The sequence below is a fragment of the Mesoplodon densirostris genome, chromosome 2, assembly GCF_025265405.1.
Source record: "Mesoplodon densirostris isolate mMesDen1 chromosome 2, mMesDen1 primary haplotype, whole genome shotgun sequence".
Classification (NCBI taxonomy): domain Eukaryota; kingdom Metazoa; phylum Chordata; class Mammalia; order Artiodactyla; family Ziphiidae; genus Mesoplodon; species Mesoplodon densirostris.
The window spans coordinates 44,671,592-44,697,730 of NC_082662.1; the positions used below are offsets into that span (position 1 = coordinate 44,671,592).

The window sequence follows — 26,139 nt, forward strand, 5'->3', positions numbered from 1 at the left end:
TCTGTTTCTGTTTCATAGATATGTTCATTTGTGTCCTGTTTTAGATTCCACATATAAGTGATATCATATGGTATTTGCCTTTCTCTTACTTCACTTAGTATGATATTGCTGCAAATGGCATTGTTTCATTCTTTTTTATGGCTGAGTAATATTCCATTGTATATACATACCACATCTTCTTTATCCATTCATCTGTAGATGGACATTTAGGTTGCTTCCATGTCTTGGCTACTGTAAATAGAGCTGCTATGAACACTGGGGTGCATGTATCTTTTCAAATTAGTTTTTGTTTTTTCCGGATATATGCCCAGGAGTGGGATTGCTGGATCATATGGTAACTCTATTTTTAGTTTGTTGAGGAACTGCCATAATGTTTTCCATAGTTGGTGGGAATTTATATTCCCACCAACAGTATAAGAGGGTTCCCTTTTCTCCATACCTTCTCCAACATTTATTATTTGTTGACTTTTTAATGATGGCGATTCTGACCACTGTGAGGTGGTATTTCATTGTAGTTTTGACTTTCATTTTCCTAGTGACTAAGTTATTGAGCATATTTTCATGTGCTTATTGGCCACCTGAATATCTTCTTTGGAGAAATGTCTATTCAAATCGTTTGCCCATTTTAAAACTGGGTTATTTGTTTTCTTATTGTTGAGACTAAAAGTTTTATATATATTCTGGATACTAGCACCTTAGCAAATAGATGATTTGTAAGTATTTTCTTCCATTCTGTGAGTTGTCTTTTCACTTTCTTCATAGGACCCTTTAAAGCAAAAAGTGTTTAATTTCAGTGGAGACCAGTTTATCTAGTTTTTCCTTTGTTGCTTCTGCTTTTGATGTCATATCTGAAAAACTATTGCCAAGTCCAAGGTCACAAAGATTTATGCCTATGTTCTCTTTAGAATTTTATAGTTTTTGCTCTTACACTTAAGCATATGTCTCAATTTGTTAATATTTGTATATGGTATGAACAAAGGATCCAACATCATTCTTTTGCATGTGGATATCCAGTTGTCGCATAGCATTTTTTGAAGAACTGTTCTTTCCCATTGAATTGCCTTGGCACCCTTGCAACTGACAATAAATGTAATGGTTTATTTCTGGAGCCTCAATTCTATTCCACTGAAGTATATGTCTATTCTTATGCCAGTACCATGTTGCCTTGATTACTATAGATTTGAGTACGTTTTGAAACTGGGAATATGAGTCCTTTAACTTTGTTCTTTTTCAAGATAATTTTGGCTATTCTTGGTCTCTTCCTTTCTATATGAATTTTAGAATCAGCTCATCAATTTCTTCCAAAAAGACAGCTGAAATTTTGATAAGGATTAAGTTGAATCTGTAGACCAATTTGGGATGTATTGTCATCTTAACAATATTAAGCCTTGTAATCTATGAACATGGGATGGCTTTCCATTAATTTAATTTGTTCTTTCAAAAAAACTTTTGTGGCTTTCCACAAACAACTCTTGCACCTCTTCTGTTAAATTTATTCCTAAGTATTTTATTCTTTTTAATGTTATTGTACAAGGAATTTTCTCTTAATTTCATTTTTGTATTTTTCATTGCTAGTGTATAAAAATACAACTGATTTTTGTACAATGATCTTGATCCTGCAACCTTGTTGAACTTGATATTAGCTCTAATAGTTCATTTGTGGACTCTAGGATTATCCATATACAATGAGTTCCTATTATTTGTGGTAGTTATGTTTTCTAAAGTTGTCATGACTGCTGAATTAGCGAGTATTGAATGACTGTCCTAGGGGTAATACACATACACAGATTATGATCTTAAATCCTAAAGGTATCTCATTCTAGTTGATTCTCTTTTCTTTATTTCACAAAAGAGAGAATGAGGTTCAGAAGTGTTAAGGAAACTGCCTGAGGCCACTTCCCCAGTGGGTACCAGAGTTGGGACTCAAACTCCATAGAACTGGCTCCAGAGCCAGAGTTTCTCTTACTATATTGTACTGTCCCTTATCCTCTGGTCACTTCTGTATGAAAGCTGAAACAAAAAGGTAGAGTGTTGCCTTTTTCAACCTCAGCTGAGAAGGTGTGTGTCAGGCAACTCAAATTTTTCACAACAATTTTCAAATTTTTTCCCAAATTTTTCACATGTCCTTGAATGACTACAAAAGCACTGTAAGTATTCATTTTGGAGTTACAAATAAATTTTAGTGAGTAGGTGAATTCTCCACAAATAATGAGAATCATCTGTACAAGATTATGCCATCTGCAAATAGAGATAGTTTTACTTCTTTTCGAATCTGCATGATTTTATTTCATTTTCATGTCTAACTGCTCTAGCTAAAACCTCCACTACAATGTTGAATAGAGGTGGACAGGGCTGATATCTTGATTCTAATCTTTGGGGAAATGCTTTCAACCTTTCACCATTTAGTATGATGTTAGTTGTGGGTTATTCAGATACCCTTTATCAGGTTGAGGAAGTTCCCTTTTATTCCTAGTTTATCAAGTGTTTTATCATGATAGGGTGCTGGATTCTGTTAAATGCTTTTTCTGTTTATACTGAGATGATTTTTGGAATGTGTTTTTGTCCTTTCTTCTATTAATATGGCATATTATGTTGATTAGTTTTTGTATGGTGAACTAACCTCACAATCCGGGGATAACTCCCACCTGGATTGTGCATAATCCTTTTTATATGTTGCTGGATTCAGTTTTGTGGTTTTGTTGAGGATTTCTGCATCTCTATTCATAACAGATACTAGTCTGTAGTTTTCTTGTGCAATGATTGTCTAGTTTTGATATCAGAGTAATACCGGCTTCATAGAATGATTTAGGAAGTGTCCCTCCTTCTTCTATATTTTGGAAGAGTTTATGAAGCATTAGTGTTAATTCTTTAAATGTTTCGTAGAATTCACCAGTGAAGTCACCTGGGTCTATAGTTTTCATTTGGAAAATTCTTGATTACTCATCCAGTCTCTCATTACAGGTCTATTCAGATTTTCTGTCTTCTTAAGTCAGTTTCAGTAGGTTTGTGTCTTTCTAGAAATTTGCCCAATTTGTCTGTTACCTATTTGTTGGCATAAAATAGTTCACAATATTCTATTATACTCTTTTTTATTTTGGTTAAGATCATACTAATGTTCACTCTTTCATTCCTCATTTTAATAATCTGAGCCTTCCTTTTTCTTGGTTAGTCTAAGCCAAAAGTTTGTCAATTTTGTTCATCTTTTCAAATAACCAACTCTTGGTTTTATCTTCTATTGTTTTTCTATTCCCTATTTATTTCCACTCAAATTTTTATTATGTCCTTCCTTCTGCTTAGTTGGGTTTAGATTGCTCTTCTTTGCCTTGTTAATTAAGATGGAAGTTTAGGGTCACTTGAGACCTTTTTTAATGGAGGTGTTTACAGTTATAAATTTCCCTCTGAGCACTGGTTTTGATGCATCCCATAATTTTTGTATGTTGTTTTCATTTTCATTAGTCTCTATTTTTTTAATTTCCCTTGTGATTTCTTTTTTGATCCATTGATTATTTAGGGTAAGGTTGTTTAATTTCTACAGATTTGTCAAATTTCGCAAATTTCCTTCTGTTACTGATTTCTGATTTCATTACATTATAGCTAGAGAACATACTCTGTATAATTTCATCCTTTCAAATTTATTGGGAATATATTTATTTTATGACCTAATATATATCTATGCTGGAGAAAAATACATGCTGCACTTGAGAAGAATGTGTATTTTGCTGATTTGGGGTGAAGTGTTCTGTAGATGTCTAGTTAGTTTATACTCTTGTTCATGTCTTCTGTTTCTTGTTGATCTACCTAGTTGTTCTATCCTTTATTGAAAGTGGGATATTTACATTTGCAACTATTATTATTTAATTGTGTATTTTCCCCCTCAATTCTGTCAGTTTTTGCTTTATGTATTTTGAGGTTCCTTTGAAAGATGAACTTATGTTTATAACTGTTATACTTTCTTGATGAACTGACCCTTTTATCATTACAAAATTCCCTTGTCTCTAGTAAAGTTTCATCTTAAAGTCTTTTTTTTTTTTTTTTTCTTTTTGCGGTATGTGGGCCTCTCACTGTTGTGGCCTCTCCCGTTGCGGAGCACAGGCTCCGGATGCGCAGGCCCAGCGGCCATGGCTCACGGGCCCAGCCGCTCCGCGGCATATGGGATCCTCCCAGACCGGGGCACGAACCCGTATCCCCTGCATCGGCAGGCGGACTCTCAACCACTGCGCCACCAGGGAGGCCCTTAAAGTCTTATTTTGTCAGATATTAGTTCAATCACTCCAGCTCCCTTTTAATTACTATTTGTATGTGTATCTTTTTTCATCTTCTTATTGCCAACCTATTGGTGTATTTTAATCTAAAGTGTGTCTCTTACAGACAGCATTTATAGCTGACACGTTTCTTTACCCAGTCTGCCAATATCTTGTCTTTTAATCGAAATGCTTGATCTGTTTACACTTAATTTCTGATAAGACAGGATTTATATCTTCCTTTGCTATCTGTTTACTGTAAGTCTTATGTCTTTTTTCCCCTCTATTCCTCCATTGCTGACTTCTTTTTGTTAAAACAGATATTTTCTAGAGTACCATTTAAATTCCCTTGCCATTTTTTTTACTATATTTTTTGAGTGATTTTCTTAACTAACATCTTAACTTACAACAATCCATTTTGAATTAATACCAACTTAACTTCAGTAGTATACAAAAACTTCACTCCCATATACCTGTTCTCTCTCCTTTCCTTTGTGTTATTATTGCCATACAAATGATGTCTTTATATATTACATGCCTATCAACACAGATTTATAATTTTTGCTTTATACAGTTAGTTATCTTTTAAATCAGATAGGGAAAAAATTACAAACAAAAAGTATATTTATATTTTCTTTTATATTTACCTATATAGTTACCTTTACCAGTATGCTTTATTTCTTCATGTGGATTTGAGTGTCCTTTCATTTCAGTCTGAAGGACTCCATTCATCTAATATGTCATATAGAGATCTGCTAATGACAAACTTAAAACTTGGTTTTTAATTCACCTGAGATTGTCTTAATTTCTCCACTTAGAAGGATATTTTTGCTGGATATAAAATACTTGGTTTGTAGTCTTTTTCTTTCAGCACTTTGAATGTGTCATACCATTGCCTTCTTGCCTCCATGATTTCTGATGAGAAAGCACCTGTTTACCTTATTGAGATTAACTTTTATGAAAAAAGCTGCTCTTCTCTTGCTACTTTCAATATTCTTTTTACATTTGGCTTCTGACAGCTTGATTATAATGTGTCTTATTGTGAATGTCGTTGTTGTGAATACCACTGTGTTTATCCTTCTGGAAATCCTTGAGTTGCTTGAATGTGTAGATTTTGGTCTTTTACCAAATTTGGAAAGAGTTTGGCTATTATACCTTCAAGAATACTTTCTACCCTTTTCTCATTTCCTTTTGGAACTCCTATGATACACGTTAGTATGCTTGATGGTGTCCCACAGATCTCTGAGGCTCTGTTTATTTTTCTTCATTCCTTTTCTTTATTTCTGTTCCTCAGACTGGACAATCCCAACTAACCTTTCTTCAAGTTTGTTTACTCTTTCCTCAGCTAACTCAAATCTAACTCAAATCTTCTGTTGAGCCCTTCTAGTTAATTTTTCATTTGAGTTGTACTTCTCAACTCCAGAATTTCTATTTGGTTCTATTTAATAATCTGTATCTCTTTATTGATGTTCTCTACTTAGTAAGACATCATTCTCATATTTTCCTTTAGTTCTTAGACATAGTTTTCTTTAGCTCTTTGAACATAATTAAAATAGGTGATTTAGGATAAAGAAGATGTGGCACATATATACAATGGAATATTACTCAGCCATAAAAAGAAACGAAATTGAGTTATTTGTAGTGAGGTGGATGGATCTAGAGTCTGTCATACAGAGTGAAGTCAGAAAGAGAAAAACAAATACCATATGCTAACATATATATGGAATATGGTTCTGAAGAACCTAGGGGCAGGACAGGAATAAAGACGCAGATCTAGAGAATGGACTTGAGGACACAGGGAGGGGGAAGGGTAAAGTGGGGACGAAGTGAGAGAGTGGCATGGACTTATATATACTACCAAATGTAAAATAGCTAGTGGGAAGCAGCCACATAGCACAGGGAGATCAGATTAGTGCTTTGTGACCACCTAGAGAGGTGGGATAGGGAGGGTGGGAGGGAGATGCAAGAGGGAGGAGATACGGGGATATATGTATATGTATACCTGATTCACTTTGTTATAAAGCAGAAACTAACACACCATTGTAAAGCAATTATACTCCAATAAAGATGTTAAAAAAAAAAAAAGGTGATTTAAAGTTTTTGCCTAGTAACTCCAGAATCTGGGCTTTCTTAGGGACAGTTTCTATTGTCTACTGTTTTTCTGGTGTTCAGCCATACTTTCTGCATCCCTCATAACTTTCTGTTGAAAACAACATTTTAAATAATATAATGTGGCAACTCTGTAAATCAAGATTCTCCTCCCTCCTTAGGGTTTTTTGTTGTTATTGCTGTTTGCTGTTCTTACTGTTTATATATTTAGTACCTTTCTTAAACTAATTCTGTAAAGTCCATATTCTTTGGCAAGTACAACCACTGCTTGGTTAGCTTAGTGATAATCTTTGGTTGTTGAGAGATTTCATTAAATGCCTTGCCAAGGGGTTCTCTGTGCATATTGGGGGATGCTTTCAACATTCAGTCAAGCAGTTTACAACTCTGCCTTAGCCATCACATCCTGCTTGCCCAGAGACTCAAGGTCAACCATGGTGACAACTTAAGGCATTCTTAGGTCTTTCTTGAGCATCCACACAGCCCTGGACATGACACAGCTATATGCATGTATGTGACCTTCAAAATTTCCAGGAATATACTGGAGCTTTGCAAAGCCCCTTAGGATATCTCATTTTCCAGTTTTTCCTTTTAAGCTTTTTGAATAGCCTATTTGTTTGCCCCAACTGTTATCCACTGCCTCAGGTAGTCACAAAGGTAAACAACTTCCATCCAAATGTTTTTGACAAATGCCTCCAGAGAAAGATTTTTGCAAATGGGTGAGCTCCCAGTCAGGCCAAATACATAAAAATCCGTGAATGGTGGTTCCCAGGAAATTACCAGACAGGTCAAATAATGAAGATTCTCCAGAATGATGTTTTTAGAGAGCTCTAAATCCATCCAGCCCCCTCCAGTGGCTGCTAGACTGCTGTTTTTTACTGAGATTGTGGGACCTCTTTGTTTTCGAGACTACTGTAGAGCTGGGTAGAGGGCAATGGAAATAGGGCAAGTTAAAATGCCACAAAACTCACTGTTCTTAGTAAGATTTAGTCACTCACTTGAATAAATACTCTTTGGATTGTTGCAAGCTTTTGGTTATTTCCAGAGTTCTGAAAAAGTTGATTTTGACAATTTTTGGCAATGTTCTCATTGCTTTTATAGAGGAGGGGCTTTTTGGAGGTCCTATTTCAACATTCTTCTGAGGTCAGTCTGCTTTTTATTTTATTTATTTTCATCATTTCTTTCTTCTTTCTTTGGGCATACTTTGCTGGTCTTACTCAGACTTCCTGAGATTGATCAGCTCATTAATTTTAAGCCGTTCTTCTTTTCTAGCATATACATTTAAGATTATATATTTCCCTCTAAGTACTACTATAGCTGCATCCCACAACTTTTGTTCTATAATATTTTTATATTATATATTATATTCAGTATAAAATACTTTCTAATTTCTGATATGCTTTCCTCTTTTGCCCAGGTGTTTCTTAGAAATATATTTAATTTCCAAACATAAGGCCATGTTCCAGTCGGCTTTCTGCTTCTGATTTCTAGCTAAAATTTAACTGTACACTGTGTTCAGAAAACATAATATGGTTTCAATGCTTTGAAATTTGAGACTGAACTTGTGGCTTAAAATATGGTCAACTGAAAAAATTTTGTAGTTGGAAGGTGTTAATTAGATACATCTATGAAAAAAAGTGGTAATCCTTTTGTTATAATCTTCTACATCCTTATTGATTTTATGGTTGTTCTATCAATTACTGAGAAAGGGGTGTTAAATCTCCCACTGCAGTTGGTTACTTGTTCATTGGTCTTTATATCTGATTTACTGTGAGGCTATGTTAGTAGACGTGTTCAAACTGGAAATAATTATGTCTTCCTAGTTAAGTTTTATCAATATGAAGTGAGCCTTTCGAACGACAGTAATTTTTTTTCCAAGCCTTACATCTAAGTCTTGAAAACTATTTGATTGGGTTTTTAAAAATCCAGTCTGACAATGTTTAATTGGAAATTAATCCACTTACATTTAATGAGAATTACTGTTATATATGGATCAACATCTACCTCCATCCTACTTTGTACTGCTTCTCCCACTTGTTCTGTCTCTCCTACTACTTTTTTTCTTTGAATTTATTATTAAAAAGAATTATTCCAAATGTTTTCCCTGTACTGGTTTGGAATTTTTATACTCATATTGTGTTCTTTTAGAAGTTACCCTTGAAAATATTACATGCATCCTTTTAACTTATCAATGTCTAATGTTAATCAATACCTTATAAAAATACCTTTTTCGCCATCATCATTATTCCTGATTGATGTTATTGTTTTAATTCTGTATACTTTTTAAGTTTTGTAATTACTGTTAAGTAATCAATGTTCATTTATATTTATTCACATAAGATGACTTTCATTGTTCTTCTTTTTTGCATCTCTGATCTGCATTTTCCTCTGCCTGAAATAAATTCTTTAAATTTCCTTTGCTAAGTTGGCTGGTGGCACACACTCTCAATTGTGTGTCTAAAGGTCTATTTTACAAACATTCTTACAAGGTATTTTTTGCTTGGTGTAGAATTTGTGGTTGGCAGTTATTTTCTTTCAGACTATTACAGATATCCCACTATCATTTAGCTTCCACTACTGCTGTTGAAAAGTCATCCATCAGACTAACTAATATGACTTTGAAGGAGTTCTGCCCTTCCATCTTGCAAAGATTTTCTATATTTGGTTTTCTGTAGTCACTATATCTTTCTATATGTGAGTGTCTTTTAATATACACTTTTGGAATTAGTTAAACTTCTTTAACGTCTGATTTGATGTTCTGGAAATTTTCTAGTGATCAAACCTTCAAGTATTTTGTCTACTCTATCTTTCTCTCCTCTCCTTCTAGGACTCCAGGTAAATACGTATTTGACATTTTCACTCTATCCACTATGCCCCTTTTCCTTTTTTCCTGTACCTTTCATCTTTTTTCTCTTCATGCTGTATTAGGGACTTCTTTTGATCTATCTTCTAATTCACAAATTCTATCTTCATCTATAGCTACTCTTTTCTTAAACTTGTCCATTGGGTTTCAATTTCAATTATCATGTCTCAGTTCAAAATGCTCTTTCTTTTTTTTATATTTCAAATCCCATAGGTCACATTTTATAGTTTCCTATGCCTTGCAACTGTATTCAAAATTGTCCCTTATTTCTTTAAAATTGAATCGTTTTTGTAATTGTACATTCCAATCTCTAAGATTTCTAAGGCATTAAAAGTCTTTTTCTGTTTTCTGTTCTCATTCATGTTGTCTTGTTTTGTCGTGTGCCTGCTTATGTGTGACTGAATGCTGGTCACTCTACTTGAAAAACTGTTTATAGGAGTAATATAAAGCATAAAATAAAGGTATTTTCCTTTTGAGAGGATTTGTGTTTGCTTCTTTTGGGCATGAGAGAACACTACCAGTTCTGGACCATGTTAAATCACAATCAAGGCTTAAGGTTTGCTAGACAACTCAGGCATTTTGAAAGCAGGCTGTAATTCCTCAGGATGGCTAATCCATTTCTTCACCCTGAGGGTGATGCCTCTGGAGTCCCAGTTTATCATGAGAAGGGCATCCTGTTAGACATCCCACTATATGAACATCCTGGGCTTTGATAATTCTTGCTCTTGCCCTGAAATACTGATAAACCAAAGTTCAAATTTACTGAAATTAGCAAATGCCACTAGGGCAAAAGCAGCTTCCATTCTCATTTACTTACTAGAGTAAAAATTCAGTCATCTCCTCAACTTTTTATTTAAATGATTCAAGATACTGATAAACAACGTGACCTGTGAGGGAACTGGATTTTACTGACTTATTAAAAAATACTGGCACTTAATCCACGCTATACAAAAGTCCTTTGAAAATGATCCAAAGACTTTTTATTCCTTACTAACTGTAGAAGTGTAATATTTTCATATTTATTATAGTATATGCAATGCTTAATGCTCTACCACTATCTACCATTTATGGCATGAATTCATGGTCTGATATTCTTATTTATTTCTCCTAGTAAGCAGTAGCATTCTTCTTATTAATTCTGATAGGTTCTTTTTCTTTTAAGTAGAAATAATCTATAATAAATGTGCAAATATCTTTTGATTTCCTGAAGTAGTCCTTAAATTTCAAATACATAGAATTTCTTAAGAAGAAATGAAACAAGTTCTTTAACTACACTTTATACCAAGTTTCGTCATCTCTGAGGTGGTCAGAATTTATTCAACATATCCCTAGCCTATTCTTTTTTCCAATGAAGTGGATTTTTTCCTTCTTTATATTTGGATATAACCAAATATAAAGTCATGAGAATTCAACTTGTCTACTGCTTAAGCTTTCTTCACACATAAAGACCTGTTTCGATGTTGTGAAACTGGGAAGCTGAAAACTTTGAAACAAGAGCAAACATGCAGTCATCCTAAAAGTACTCCTAATTTTTTTTTTTTTTTTTTGCGGTACGCGGGCCTCTCACTGTTATGGCCTCTCCCCGTTGCGGAGCACAGGCTCCGGACGCGCAGGCTCAGCGGCCATGGCTCACGGGCCCAGCCGCTCCGCGGCATGTGGGATCTTCCCGGACCGGGGCACGAACCCGTGTCCCCTGCATCGGCAGGCGGACTCTCAACCACTGCGCCACCAGGGGAGCCCAAGTACTCCTAATTTTCTCATGGCTTTTTTTTTCTTTTTGGCTGTGTGGCATGTGGGATCTTAGTTCCCCAACCAGGGATTGAACCTGCACCGCCTGAAGTGGAAGCGTGGAGTCTTAACCACTGGACAGCCAGGGAAGTCCCAGAGTATTCCTAATTTTCTAAGTGTATAGAAAAGATAAATTTGGGCATCATTTGCATTGCCTTTGTTAATTTCTTTTGTCTCTATTCTTTCGTTTGTTATTTGGGAATTAAATGTTTAATTAGAGAAACACTGAGATCAAATATATGTGCTATGAGCATGTCCTTAAGTATATGATTAAAAAAGAGCTAAAAACCAGTTCACTGAATGCAAGTAGACAGCCATATTTTAAATTAATGAAGAAAAACCACTAAGTTGTATCCTATTATAAATATTGTCATCAAACTAATTGTATCAATTTTAATGGAATTTTGGCATTGTTTTAGGAAAAAAAGTTGTTAATTTGGGGGTTCAAGAACACATAAAGGGGTTTCCCTGGTGGCACAGTGGTTGAGAGTCCGCCTGCTGATGCAGGGGACACGGGTTCGTGCCCCGATCCGGGATGATCCCACGTGCCGCGGAGAGGCTGGGCCTGTGAGCCATGGCTGCTGAGCCTGTGCGTCCGGAGCCTGTGCTCCACAACGGGAGAGGCCACAACAGTGAGAGGCCCGCGTACCACAAAAAAAAAAAAGAACACATAAAATATTTATTTCATTGAAAATAATGGCATATGCTTTCAACTTACAGGAATTTACCTAAAAGTTTTCTCAGGGTCAAATCTCTTAATGGATGAGACAATTTCTTTAAGAAAACTGGACCTTTGTCATGTTTTGAGATTTTTTTTTGCCATTTCTGTTTTGATTTCATGGTATTTTTTTCTATTAAAGAAAAACTGTTAATTCATTCAAGAAATATCAAGTATCTGCCAAACTCTTGATGCTGGAGATATATCAACAAAAATAGTCCAAAATTTCTACCCTCAGGGCTTACATTATACTGGTCAAACTTGAGATTTCTTTTTTTTATATTTCAATCTTACATTTATCTAGATTTTGGTATAAAGTGACTCCTTTTTTTCCAGCATAGGCTTTGGTTTACAACCTTGTGATAGCAAAGCTCTACTAATGCCCTGACATAAACTTTCTAGAAGACAATTTTGCAGTGAGTATCAAAAGTTCTTTTTAAAAAGCTTTAGGGCTTCCCTGGTGGCGCAGTGGTTGAGAGTCCGCCTGCCGATGCAGGGGACACAGGTTCGTGCCCCGGTCTGGGAAGATCCCACATGCCACGGAGTGGCTGGGCCCGTGAGCCATGGCCGCTGAGCCTGCGCGTCCGGAGCCTGTGCTCCACAACGGGAGAGGCCACAACAGTCAGAGGCCCGCGTACCGTAAAAAAAAAAAAAAAGCTTTCAAAATATTCACGAAAATAGACTGAGAAATTTCACTCCTTAGAACTTAAAAGAAATAATTAAGGATGTACACAAAGATTAGGATATTCATCATAGCATTACAATACTAGAAAACTGGAAACAATTCAACGTCCAATAACATGTGACTGGCTGAACAAATTATGGTACTTCTATATAATATGAATCATACACAATCACTTAAAATCATGCTTTATAAATTATAAAATTATATGTAAAAGTGATATACCTTATTTAAAAATATGAAAAGATATGAACAAGCTGATCCCATATACATTCCGAGTATAGGTAGCTATAATCCAAAATATCAATCACGGTTAACTCTAGATTATGAAATTGGGAGCAATCTTATCTCTTTTTGCTTCTCTGTTTTTCCATATTTTCTACTAAATTAGAAAATAACAATTGCAATAATGAGTCAATAGAGACTATGTTATGTACAAAACTCAAAAGGTGTTTAAAGGGCTTCAGTTTAATCTTTAAAACAAAGACTAAGGATTACAAAACAAGAGCCAAGGCTTATTTATAATTTGCTCTTTTCTCCAGATAAACTATTGTGACAATTCTACAGAATTAGAACACTGCTCAAAAAGAAATACCATAGAACAATGCCCAATATTTCCAATTGTAAGGTGGCATTAGATAATCAAAATAAAAATACATTTTGAGTTAATTACCTATCCAGGGCTTCTTTGAAGTACTTCCTCTGGACATCAAACTGAAAGACTGTACGTTCACAATCAGTTGAAGCATTATCACTACCCCCATGTTTCTTCAGGAAGGCGTCAAACCCATTCTCATCTGGATATTTCAAACTACCCATGAATACCACTAAGTGGAAAGAACACAAAGTCACAGAACACAAAGATACAGACAATGTTTTTATTAACAAGGATGAAATTTCTCATGTGCAGGAAAAAAAAAAAAGAAGAAGAAAATATGCCAACACATGAACAATGGTTACGTCTGGATAATACTTTCTTCATTACACTTCTGTTTTTGTAATTTTCTAAAATGTTCATATATTACTTTTATTCTCAAAGCCTAAACATTTTATTTTTAATGAAAGAAATACATAATTTATTTGTGAAAAGGTTAAAATGTAAACACAGACATATAAGCAGATTAATTTCTACTATAAAATCTCATGAGAACTTTACCCTCAAGTATTGAATAGCTTATAAAACCAGAACACAAAAAAAATGAGTAATTCAAGTATCATAACTGTATAGCATTCACAAAGGTTTTACTTGGGTACATTCATAATTAAACTGAAGATTTTCTGTTTTATTTTGATATTAATCATGCCTTTTTATTTTCTGTATTTCTGATGCTTTGACATCTTGAGGCCTTGCAGCCCTGGAAGAGACTGCCCCTCCCAAGGCTATAGCCTAAATTCCTAGAGGTTAGAAATTTTCTCCTGATTTGTTGGGCTTCCTGTACCTGAATAATAAAACCTACATTTTAAAGTAGTTTTCTAAGTGGTTTCACTCTAATCCTCAAAATAAGTGCACTCAAGGAGATTAAAATTAAATCTTCCCCTATGATATCCACTAACATTTTTTCTTAGTTTTTCTCTTATTAAACAAATTATAATTCTACCAAACCAGTTACTTATCTTTGAAATCATTACATACAAATTTAGAGGGAAAAACACACCCGGGAATGATATTTTACAAAGATCTTACTGTGCTCCAAAAAGTGTGCCAGCCCCGGCAGGTCATCCGGATCAGCAAAACTCCCAACTCCAACACAAAGAGCCGCTGCAGACTGGAGTAAGTAGAACACATACAAATAAACAGTGAGTCAATCCTAAAGGAATAATATTATCATCTCATTTTAAAGATTCACTTGGAGATGGACTTTTTCCAACAGAAAGTAACAAAATTCTTTCCCTGAGAATCAGGAGGAGCAGCAAAGTGAAACTCACCAGAACTGTGTCAGTTTCACCCTGCTGCTCCTCCTCTTGCCATCCTGCCAAATGCTGAAGAGGTGCAGACCTAAGGAAAAAAGCAGAAACAGACAGAAAAAAGCGAAGGGGGACTGGCCAGCCCACCCAAGTATTATTTTGTGTCAGCATTTCAAAGTTCTGGACCAAGTTTGTTTCTCATTTATCAGATTTCAGAAATCTGCAGAAGTAATATACCTGAGTAGATTCTGTCTAAAGATCTCTAAGCAATTAAAGGCTCTCTGTGTTCAGTAACTCAGTTACTAGATGGAAATTTCTCAATATGTTACTCAGAAAATCTTGTTTTTATTAAAACAGGGCATAAAATAACAAGTCAGGAAAACATCTAACAAAGAAAATAAATGAATGGTTAAGAAAGAAAATCTTTAACTATTAAAAAACTACAGAACTAAACTTTAAAGAGGCTTTTTAGTTCTTCACTTCTTATTGAAGATATATAGAATACTTATTGGTTGATATTCTCCCAATACCTTGGGAAAATCAGTTTCCAACAAAATAGATGGTCAGGAGGCATACCAAATTCTGCATTTAAAATGATCAGGGCATACCATTATATCATTATAAGTTAAAAGATACAAAAGGGGAGAGATAGTCAATTTGAATCCTTGAGGATAGAAAGTTGAATCATTAACTTTCCCAAATTTTACAAATGTCCATTTTAAAGGGCTAACAGATTTGATGACACAAGATTGTTTTGATAAATGGTTATCCTCTTAGAGGGTTTTTAAAAAATAGCATACACCTGGTATAAAGTTTAACCATGTGTCAGGGGAGAAAAAAAAAAGTACATTTTTGGAAGAACCAAATAGTCTCACTTGATACCATAAATCCCATACTTAAGACTTAGACACATAAACTCAGTTACAACATGAGGGAATATCCACTTCTTCAAGGCACAGTCTAACCTGTTCTGTGATGTTTAATAGAGGCCTAACCTGCTTTCAGCTCCAACTACCCCATAAAGTTTTCTTGTCTCGACCAGCAGGGTTGAAGACATTTTTGTATAAGTTGACTTAAACCACAGTCTATCAGTCAGCTTTGACAACAGCAAAAACAGGCTCTGTGATTGCTAGAAAAGAAATTCATACTTGAGAATTATCTACCCAAGAAATTCATACTTGAAAAAATCATACTTGAGAATTGACTTAAGGCCTAAACAAATCATAATTCAGCATATATCATACTTAAATTCCAATCTTGTTAATTTATTAAAGCTTTCAGATCAAGAACAATTTCCTTTTGAGAGGAAGAAAATAGAGGGGATAAAAATGATAACTCAAAAGAGTAGTTAACTTCCTAATTAGGTAAAAGTTTTCCAAAAACCTCAAAATTTTTTCTTCCCACTACCCTTATAAATTTGCATATTTATCTTGAACACATTTCACATTTTTCAAACAAAAAATCATAAAACCGCTGCAAACCCTATACTACTCTTAAGCCACCTCTTACCTAGACTATCTACGTTATTTCCCTTTTGTAGGCATTTATTCCTTCAATGAATATAAATCATTTTCCCAGATCATGGGATCAAAGGAAAGCCTTTCACTCGTGTACCCGCTGCATCTGAATCTAAACAGTTCGATCTCTTCTTCAAATTGCATTAGGTTCCTCCATTCCTTTCTAATATCCAGAGAATTACCTATCAATATCTTATGAGGGAATATATCATACCAAGTTCTCAGAAAAGAAAGGCAGCATCTAAGCCATTTTTTATATGATCTTTAGAATGTGACCTTGCTGCTTCTAGACGAGGTAGCATTTGGAGTTTGATGCACTTAAGCAAGGTTAAAAGGGGTACCCAAAATACTGGATGCACATCTTCATTTGTCAAAGAGGTTCACAATTTCTGTATAAATCTAAGATATTTTATTATATCTTGACAATAAAATTGGCTGTCAAAACAATTCTTAATTTAATCCTAGAGTTTTGCTTATCAGTTGATAGAAGGTATAAAGAAGTCCAAAACACAGGAAAAGCTACAAATACACAGACAGACATATAGAAAGAAATTTACAGACAAGGAATATTCAGTTATGAAGTTATAACACAGTAAGTTTTGGAGCTAAAATGGACTTTAAAATTTATGTAACCTAATTCTCTTGTTTTAGAAATGAGAAAAAAATGAGAAAATGAAAAGGCCTAAGATCATTCAGAAAGATAGTGACAGATTCAGAATTAAAATTCAGGTTTCCTGACTGTCAATGCTCTTTCCATTTCTGACTTTTATCATTTCTTCCCTTCTATTATTCCTCTATTTGGAATTACTAGATCTATTTTAAATTAAAAGTGAATTTATTAATTTCCAATTTACTTACAAAGACCTTACTATAGACTATCAAGTAGCATATATATATATATTTTTCCCCCCAGTGTTTTGGTTTTCATCCCTAAAGCTTTCCAAGCTAAAACCACTTGACCTATCTTGCTCTCCCAAAACAGGCATCACTCACAATTTGAATAGCAAGGGCAAATAGCTTCTTTAAACATGACTCAATCCCTCCAACACCTCAGTGAAAGAATTGCCACAATCTTCTTTAAAAAAATAATAATTTTTTCCAGAAAGAGTATCTATCAAAGAATTTATTTAGGCCATATCTACTACTTAAATCTCACATCTTCACACTTTGAGAGCTGACTTTATAGTATTATACATATGACCTTTAGATTTTAGTGTTAATAATCTGAACTTTAATTCATTCTTTGAGGCCTGTACCATGTTGAATGCATTATCAATATTCAAGATACTAGCTTTAACAAACATTTGCTGATCAATTCCACTATAATAGCTCCAGAATATTATCCTCCAATATAGGTACTTCCTACTGCAAAATGGAAGCATTCTTCAAAAAATATCCAGAGAGGAAAATTACCTCTATCAAGCCCTATTTATCTATTCACCTATTGTTATTATATGTTTCACTAACTAAGCTCAACTCCCCATTTCTATTTCATTTCTTCCAATTTACTTATTATTTATTCAAATCTCTGGTGCTTCCTCATAAAAAGAGATAAATCACATTCAATTACAAAGACAGAAATGACTCATATGAGGACTCTTAGAACCCTAGGCCCAGGTGAGGACTCTACGCTAGCCTTGTTCTTTTCTTATGCTTTTTCCAGTCTCTCCAAGGATGATACTCTCTCTTATTCCTCTATCCCAGGCTAAGAATTATGTGGATCCTCACCTCCGGGCATTTGTTTTTAAAACATATAACGCAGTCAAATACTGGTAAGTGATTACCTCTGAGAGTTATGGTTACGGGCAACTTTTATATTTTTGTTTTTCTTTATTTTCCATTAGCTTCTATAATAAGCATTTGCACTTTTATAATTAGAGCAAAACATTTTTTAAATGTAATCTTTATACAGAATAAATATACCTTTACTAAGATCAAAAGATATATATTTCCTTTTGGCCATTAAGAGATAAAACATAAGTTTGGAACTTATCCCAAAGAATTCCCAAATTAGAAAAAGATATAAGACATGATTCACACCTGTTTTTCAGTGGTTTTCTTTCTAGCTTCTGCCCTCTCTTCTAATTCTTCCAATTCATTATCCTCAGTATCAAGATCATCATCATCATGTCCATCATCATCATCATCAAACTCATCTTCATCATCAAAACCCTCTTCATCATCATCTTCTATTTCCGCTCCAGAATCCTCATCATCGTCGTCGTCGTCGTCATCATCTTCTTCTTCTTCTTCCTCCTCTTCTTCTTCCTCTTCATCATCTGTTGCATCACCCATTTTACCTTCCATATTACTTAGGTCTGAAATCAAAAGTGCCTGCAAGCCATTTCGTAATTTGATGTATCTAAAAAAAAAAGAGAGAAAAAAAAATCACAAAACATTTGAGTCAGCCATTCATTATACTACACCAACACAAGTGATCAGCTTAGCAGAATTATTTTAAAAATCCAAGTACACACACAACACTTTTTAAACTAATGAAAACTGGTTGATTGTGAGGAGGAGAACCTCAAAAGCTTATCAGTTTCCAAGTATCTACAGGGAAACGATGAGAGAGATGCTTCCCTGTTTGCATTTTCTAAATACAGGGAATCTACCTTGTTTGTATTTTTAATTTTGAACTATGAAAATATATTTACCTATTCAAAAACTAAATTTTAGAAGTTAAACATAGACAACAAACCCACCACCCAGTCTCCCTTACTATTTTTTTTTAGCTTATAAGTATTTAATAAACATTCTACCATACCAGAAGACCTACCCTAAAAGAGACATATCACTCAATATACAGAGCAGTCATATCAGCTTAAATATTGAATCAAAATCTCGTTATATTTAAACTCTGTTGATTCCTTTTGGTACAATGTATTTGATATTTTATACCAGTCTCCAAAGATGCTTTTATGAACTAAGAAAATGGCTACATCTCTAAGAAAAGTAAATCCCACAGACTAGTAGCACTGCTGTAAGCATGACTATCCTAATTAGTAAAACTGTTGTGCCAGTTCGATGACTGAATATCTATGACAAACTTCTCGCATTTATACTCATTCTTCAGTGTGTTAGTCAATGAACATTTACTTAGCAGCCTGAAGTGTATAAGATACATTAAGGGTAAAGAGAATAAAATCACATTATTCATCCTCAGGCACTCACTGTCTAATACAATACAATAAAGCCAGTACAATACAGAATGACAGAGGTAAACACAGGATGTTAGAAAGAAGGAAGCAGTCAGGGAAGGCTTCTGAGATAAGGTACACTTAAGCTGAGCATTGAAGATGGGAAAAAAAAAAGTTTTCTAGCAGAAACTATAAAAAATAACATGCAACAAGAAAAGGAGCCTATGAGTCAAGATGGAAGACAAAACACATGGATTTATCTCCTTCCCATATAAAAAATCACATTTAAAAAACAGAAAAAAAATGTTATGGTTATTTTTTGTTTTGGTTTTGTTTGAGAACAAAATCACAACAGACTTAGAAAATGTCAGCATAGGAAACCATAAACAAGACGAAAAGACAACCTACAGAATGGAAGAAAATATCTGCAAATGATACAACCAACAAGGGGTTAATTTCCAAAATGTACAAACAGCTCATATAACTCAATATCAAAAAAACAAACAACTCAATCAAAAAATGGTCAGAAGACCTAAATAGACATTTCTCCAAAGAAAATGTACAGGTGGCCAACAGATACATGAAAAGATGCTCAATATCATTAATTATTAGAGAAACGCAAATCAAAACTACAATGAGGTACCATCTCACACCAGTCAGAATGGCCATCATCAAAAAGTCTACAAATAATAAATGCTAGAGAGGGTGTGGAGAAAAAGGAACCCTCCTACACTGTTGGTGGGAATGTAAATTGGTGCAGCCACTATGGAAAACAGTATGAAGATTCCTTAAAAAAACTAAAAACAGAGTTACCATATGATCCAGCAATCCTACTCCTGGGCATATATCCAGAAAAAATGAAAACTCTAATTTGGAAAGATACATGCACACCAATGTTCATAGCAGTACTATTTATAATAGCCAAGACATGGAAGCAACCTAAGTGTCCATCAGCAGATGAATGGATAAACAAGATGTTACACACACATGCACACATACACACACACACAGTGAAATATTACTTAGCCATAAAAAAAAGAATGAAATATTGCCATCTGCAGCAACATGGATGGACCTAGAGATTACCATACTGAGTGAAGTAAGTCAGGGAGAGAAAGACAAATATTATATCACTTATATGTGGAATCTAATACAAATGAATTTATTTACAAAACAGAAACAGACTCACAGACGTAAAAAACAAACTTATGGTTACCAAAGGGGAAAGTGAGGGTGGGGAGAAATAAGTTAGTAGTATGGGATTAAAAGATACACACCACTATATAAAAAATAGATAAACAACAAGGATTTATGTATAGCAAAGGGAACTATATTCAATATCTTATAGTAATGAAAAAGAATCTGAAAAATATATTATATATTTATATATATATAACTGAATCACGTTGCTGTATACCTGAAACTAACACAGTAATGTAAATCAACTATACTTCAATAAAAGAAAGAAAACGATGCCATTATGCAGACCAGAAGTTTTTGGAAATTATTAGAAAACATGCAAATTTAATCAGATTAATGGAGAAAACAGAAAATAGAACAAGGTATTAGTAGACAAGGTATTAATAGACAAGGTATTAGTTCTTCCCAAGAAAGTCTGAAAAAAAGCCTACACTCCCCACTCCCACCCCACACATATACCTCAAGTCTGTCCTTAGCAGCCTGAATAAAGCAGATCAGGTGTATTATGGGCTAACTTGTGTTCCTCCAAAAGTCTTATGTAAAAAGTCTTAACCTCAGAATGTGACTGTATTTAGAAATAAGGTCTTTAAAGATGTGATTAAGTTAAAATGAGGCCATTAGGGTGGGCCCTAGTCTAATCTGACTGGTGTCCTGATTAAGAGGAGGAAATTTGGACACACAGACACTGGACATGCCCACACACAGATCAAAGAGCAGATGGGGAGACAGCAAGGAGACCGTCAACTGCAAGCCAAAGGGAGAGGCCTCAGAAGAAACCAAACCTACTGACAGCTTTATCTTGGACTTCTAACCTCCAGAAGTGTAAGAAAATAAATTTCTGTAGTTTAAGTCACTTTGGTATTTTGTTATGGCAGCCCTAACAAACTAATACAAGGCCATTTCTCTTTTCAAAAACCATCAATGGCTTCCCATCATACTTGGAATAAAATCCAAAATCCTTACCAGGGCCTAGAAAGCTCCACATAATCTGGCGCCCCACCACTTCTCCAAACTTCTTTCCTACTCTTCCCTCATTCTCTTTGCTCTGACCAAAACGTATTGTTCTTTCTTGAACATCTGCTCCATCTCTTTCAAGTCTTTGCTAAAATGTCCCCTTTTCAAACACGCTTTCTCTGACGCACTATCTAATATTGCACCCCAGTCCATCCCTATCCTCTTTTATCCTGTTTTAACTTTTTTCACACTATTTATCATCATTTGTTTTTGTTTTGGGTTTTTTTTTTAAATTTTTCTGTCTGCACCTTTAGAAAGTTAGCTCTGAGGGCAGGGCTTTTCTTTTTCTTCATAGCTATATTCCCAGCACCTAAGACATTGCCTGGCACTTAGGAAACATTTAAGAAATATCTGTTGAATGAACAAAAGAATGTTAATGCCTAAAGGGGGCCTGATACATGATAGGTACTTAATATCTGCTAAATGAAACAAAATATCAAGTAGTTTTATAAAATAAAATTATGTGCACACATATACACACTAAATGTACATAAAGGTATAGCAAAATAACGAAAAGGATACAAACCAAATGTAACAGAAATATATACATCTGGAGAGAGGAATAAAAGTAGAGCAAGATACAAGAACTTTCATGCTTTACTCTATAATTTCTACATACTTTTCAATCTTTTGTAATAAAAATACAATCACTTATTTGTATAACAAAAATAATTTAATGAAAATCCAAAACCCACTCCACAACAAATTAAGAACACACACACAAACACACACATACACACACCCCTTAGCTTTACAGAGAGTTAACTTCTATAAAATCATCAAATCCATTTAAAGATAGTTATGGACAAAATGCTCTTCATCATCACTTCTATTCAGCACTGTATTTGAAGTCCTAGCAAATGAAAATAGATCCACAATATAAATAAATAAAATAGATTTATACGGCAGATATTGAAAGCTAAAACAATTCATTGCAAAAATATACGATTACCTAGAGAATGCAAGAGAATTTAAAATATATATGTATTAGCATAGTATGAAGACTTCAGCAAAGCATCCAAATCAAGAACCATGAACGAAAATCATGAATTTCCTATACACCAAAAGTAACCAATTAAATAAAATGAGATTTAAATAAAAGATCCTATTCACAAAAGCAAAAGAAACTATAAATATATATCTAATAATAACACCTCACATTTTAAGTGTATTAACTTATATGTCTTAACCCATTTAATCTTCATAATAACCCTAATGAGTTATTATTCCCATTTTATGGATGAGGAAACTAAAGCACACACGCACACACACACACACACACACACAAAATAAAGGATTTTTATTTCCCCAAGCTTAGCAGGGATTGAACCCAAGTAGCATGACACCAGAAGCCATTCTGTTCCTCATCCAACATGAGGAAAACTAGAAAATTTTACAGGAGAAAATAACAGACGTGACTAGTCATACCATGCAATTGCAATGGGAAGATCCAATATTACAAAGATATAAATTCTTCCCCCAAATTAATCTATAAATTCAAGGCAATTCCAATTTTAAAATCCCAGTAAGTTTGTGTGTGTGTGTGTCTGTGTGTAACTTGGCATACTGATTCTAAAATTCATATGGACAAAAAAAAAAAAAAAAAAAAAAAAATGCCAAGAACATTTTGAAAAGGGAAAACATGAGGGGGAACTGCCTTACCAATTATAAAAATAAATATTTTAAAGCAATTAAAATTAAAGAGTATACTGGAACAGGAACACCTACAGATCAATTTAAGAAAACAGGTTCTAGAAACAGAGCAATGTTTATAATATCGTTGCAACACTTTATTATGATTCAATAAATGATGTTGAAACAATAGATAATTCATTTAGGGAGATAAAATAGCCATCTCTTCCCTACAACTAACACATATAAATTCACATAGCTTACAGAGCTAAAAGAAAAAAAAGTCTTAAAAGTATTGATGAGAAAATATTGCTATAATATTGTTATGAAGAAAATTTATGCTAAACAAGATACAAAATCCAGAAGCTATAAAGGGCGGTGGGGGGGGGGAGGAAAGATTTCACTATATAGTAATTTAAAATTTTTCTAAAACAAAACATCATAAACTAAATCAAAGAGAAAAGTACATACTGAGAGAAAAGAATAACAATATATACGAGTCCCTTCAAATCAATAAGAGCAAAAAACAAAAACTAATAAAAATAGGTTTAAAAATATATACAGGGGCCTCCCTGGTGGCGCAGTGGTTGAGAGTCCGCCTGCCGATGCAGGGGATACGGGTTCGTGCCCCGGTCTGGGAGGATCCCATATGCCGCGGAGCGGCTGGGCCCGTGAGCCATGGCCGCTGGGCCTGCGCATCCGGAGCCTGTGCTCCGCAACGGGGGAGGCCACAACAGTGAGAGGCCCGCATACCGCAAAAAAAGAAAAAAAAAAAAAAATATATATATATATATATATACAAACATTTCAAGAATACAAGATGTCCAATAAATGAAATGATGCTGAACCTTACCAGAAATCAAAGATAATCAACTGAAAACAACAAAATATTTTTCATCCAGCAAATTAGCTAAATTTGTATTGCTATCCAATACTGACAAGGGGACAGGGTATTCTCACACACTTGCTTATGAATCTCAGTGGGTATAGTATTTTTGTAGGAGAATATGGCGATACCTATTTTCTTAAAAATGTAAACTCTGCACATGTTTCAACCCAGTGATTTCATTTCTATATATCTTATAGAAATGTTCACACATATGTCAACAATGTTCACTGCAGCAACATTTGTGGTAGAGAAAAATTGGAAATCATCCAAATGTCCATACATAGAAAAATATGCAAATACATTATCTCATAGCCATACCACAGTATACTATATAGCCTTCAAGACCTCATTTCCATATATAGAGAGAAAATCATTAGCGACTCGGGTTCTATCTTAAATTGCTATTTTTAGATCTAGACTATGCTAAATCATTATAGGTCAAAAAAGGGTACTTGGGGGGCTAACTTTGTAATTATATAACTCATCATTACCTCCCCCCAAACCATGTGGTCTCAATTATTCATGTGTGTGTGTGTGTGTGTGTGTAAATTTTTGGAGGGGTAGGGCTCTTCTAAGATGTCTAAGAAAACCTCTCTCCCTCTAGCTTATTCAACTTGTCTACCTTTATTTGGTTTCATCCTCACACTGCTCCTGTACTGACTATAAAGACTGAAGTACGGAATTCCCTGGCAGTTCAGTGGTTAAGACTCGGTGCTTTCACTGCCAGGCCCAAGCTGAGGAACTAAGATCCCACAGACTGCATGGCATGGACAAAAAAAAAAAAAAAAAAAAACAGACTGAAGTAGATTTTTCAAACCAAGCCCAAGAATCAAGAATGTGGCATTATTTTCTTTATAATAAAGTATCCACCCACTCATTTTTATTTGTTCTTTAATTAAATGAACCAACCTTTTGTGAAGCCACTTTCAGTCACTAAAATTACCGCAGTTAAGAGCTCATGTATTTAAATCCAAAAATACTTGAGACCATATAGTGGGGGGCAGGGGACGGGTAGTGACAAGTTACATAATTACAAAGTACCGCCTTTTAACCTAAAAAGATTTAGTACTCTCTGTCTAGACCTGGAACTAACAATTTAAGGCTAGAGCCTTAGTCATTAACTACTGTACAGTACATTTGAAACTTTAGACATCTTTGCAGTTTAAAGCTGAAGACCTGGTTTAAGAAGTCCATAAAAGCATTAATTGTTATGCTCAGCAAACCATTAAAAATTAAATCCTTGTTCAGTTTTGCCTATAATTCTAGGCCAGCTGCAACTCTCAAGTTAAAACAGTCCACATAGTAAAGCTGATATGGCCTGCCTGAGCCAGCTAAAGCCTTCTCACCTAAGCTGCATTAGTTTAAATCTAACCATACAACTTGTTTAAAAAAAGAAGAAAAAGATGAGGACTTTCCTGGTGGTGCAGTGGTTAAGAATCCACCTGCCAATGCAGGGGACATGGGTTTGATCCCTGGTCCGGGAAGATCCCACATGCCCCGGAGCAACTAAGCCCGTGTGCCACAACTACTGAGCCTGCGCTCTAGAGCCCACGAGCCACAAGTACTGAAGCCCGTGCGCCTAGAACCCATGCTCCACAATAAGAGAAGCCACCGCAATGAGAAGCCCGCGCACCACAACAAAGAGTAGCCCCCGCATGACACAACTAGAGAAGGCCCACGCACAGCAGCCAAAGGTAAAATTTTTAAAAAGAAGAAGAAAAAGAAACAAAAACAAAAACTTACTGCATGGTACAATATAGTTCTTGCAAATAACCAAGATCAAAAAAATCCACATGCTTCTCTGCTTGTTAAAACATAACAGCAAGCCACCCCATTTAAGACTCACCAGAAGGGCTTTTTGTTCCTTAATGGCAGTCCTTCCCTAGTTCTCAAGGTTCCTCATCTTTGGATCAGTTGTTAGGTTATTAGGTGTAATTGATCATTTTAATAATGGCCCCCACAGTGACCTGGTCAATCTTCCCAACAAGAGTTGGAGTCTATTTCTCCCCACCCCTTGAATCTGGGCTAGCTTTGTAAACTTTGCCCTATAATTTGTCGTGAAGTCCTAGAGCCTAGGCCTCAAGATCCCCTGCAGCTTCTGCCTTCACTCTCTGGGGACTCAGCTGCCATGTCAAGAAGATTAAGCTAAACTATGAATGAGGATATATTATGTGCAGAGAGAAGGCCTACCTTCTAGCTGTCCCCACCAAGGCCTCAGACATGTGATTGAAGCCATCTTAGACCCTCTAGCTCCAACCAACCCACAAAGTGAATATAGCCACAAAAGTGAGCCCAGGTAAGAGGAAAAAAAATATTGCCTGGTCATCCCATAGAATTGTAAAAATATAATAAATCATTGTTGCTTTGCGCCACTTAAATTTTGAGGTGGACTGTTACACAGCAACGCTAATACATTAGGAGGACTCAAATGATTGAACAAGTCC

At 34.9% G+C, this 26,139-nt stretch overlaps 1 protein-coding gene across 4 annotated transcripts in view; it reads right to left on the minus strand.

Moving 5' to 3' along the window:
• NRDC (nardilysin convertase) overlaps positions 1 to 26,139 on the minus strand; it is a 93,548-nt gene that overhangs the window by 53,048 nt on the left and 14,361 nt on the right. For 2 of the 4 annotated variants that reach the window (XM_060089782.1, XM_060089781.1), the window contains exons 2-6: positions 17,861 to 18,182; positions 15,299 to 15,432; positions 14,325 to 14,394; positions 14,083 to 14,164; positions 13,072 to 13,225 (exon numbers count right to left, since the gene is read on the minus strand). In XM_060089782.1, coding sequence (XP_059945765.1) covers positions 13,072 to 13,225; positions 14,083 to 14,164; positions 14,325 to 14,394; positions 15,299 to 15,432; positions 17,861 to 18,182 — 762 coding nt within the window. The remainder of the gene's footprint in view (positions 1 to 13,071; positions 13,226 to 14,082; positions 14,165 to 14,324; positions 14,395 to 15,298; positions 15,433 to 17,860; positions 18,183 to 26,139) is intronic. The other 2 variants (XM_060089786.1, XM_060089785.1) reach the window with 1 other exon arrangement.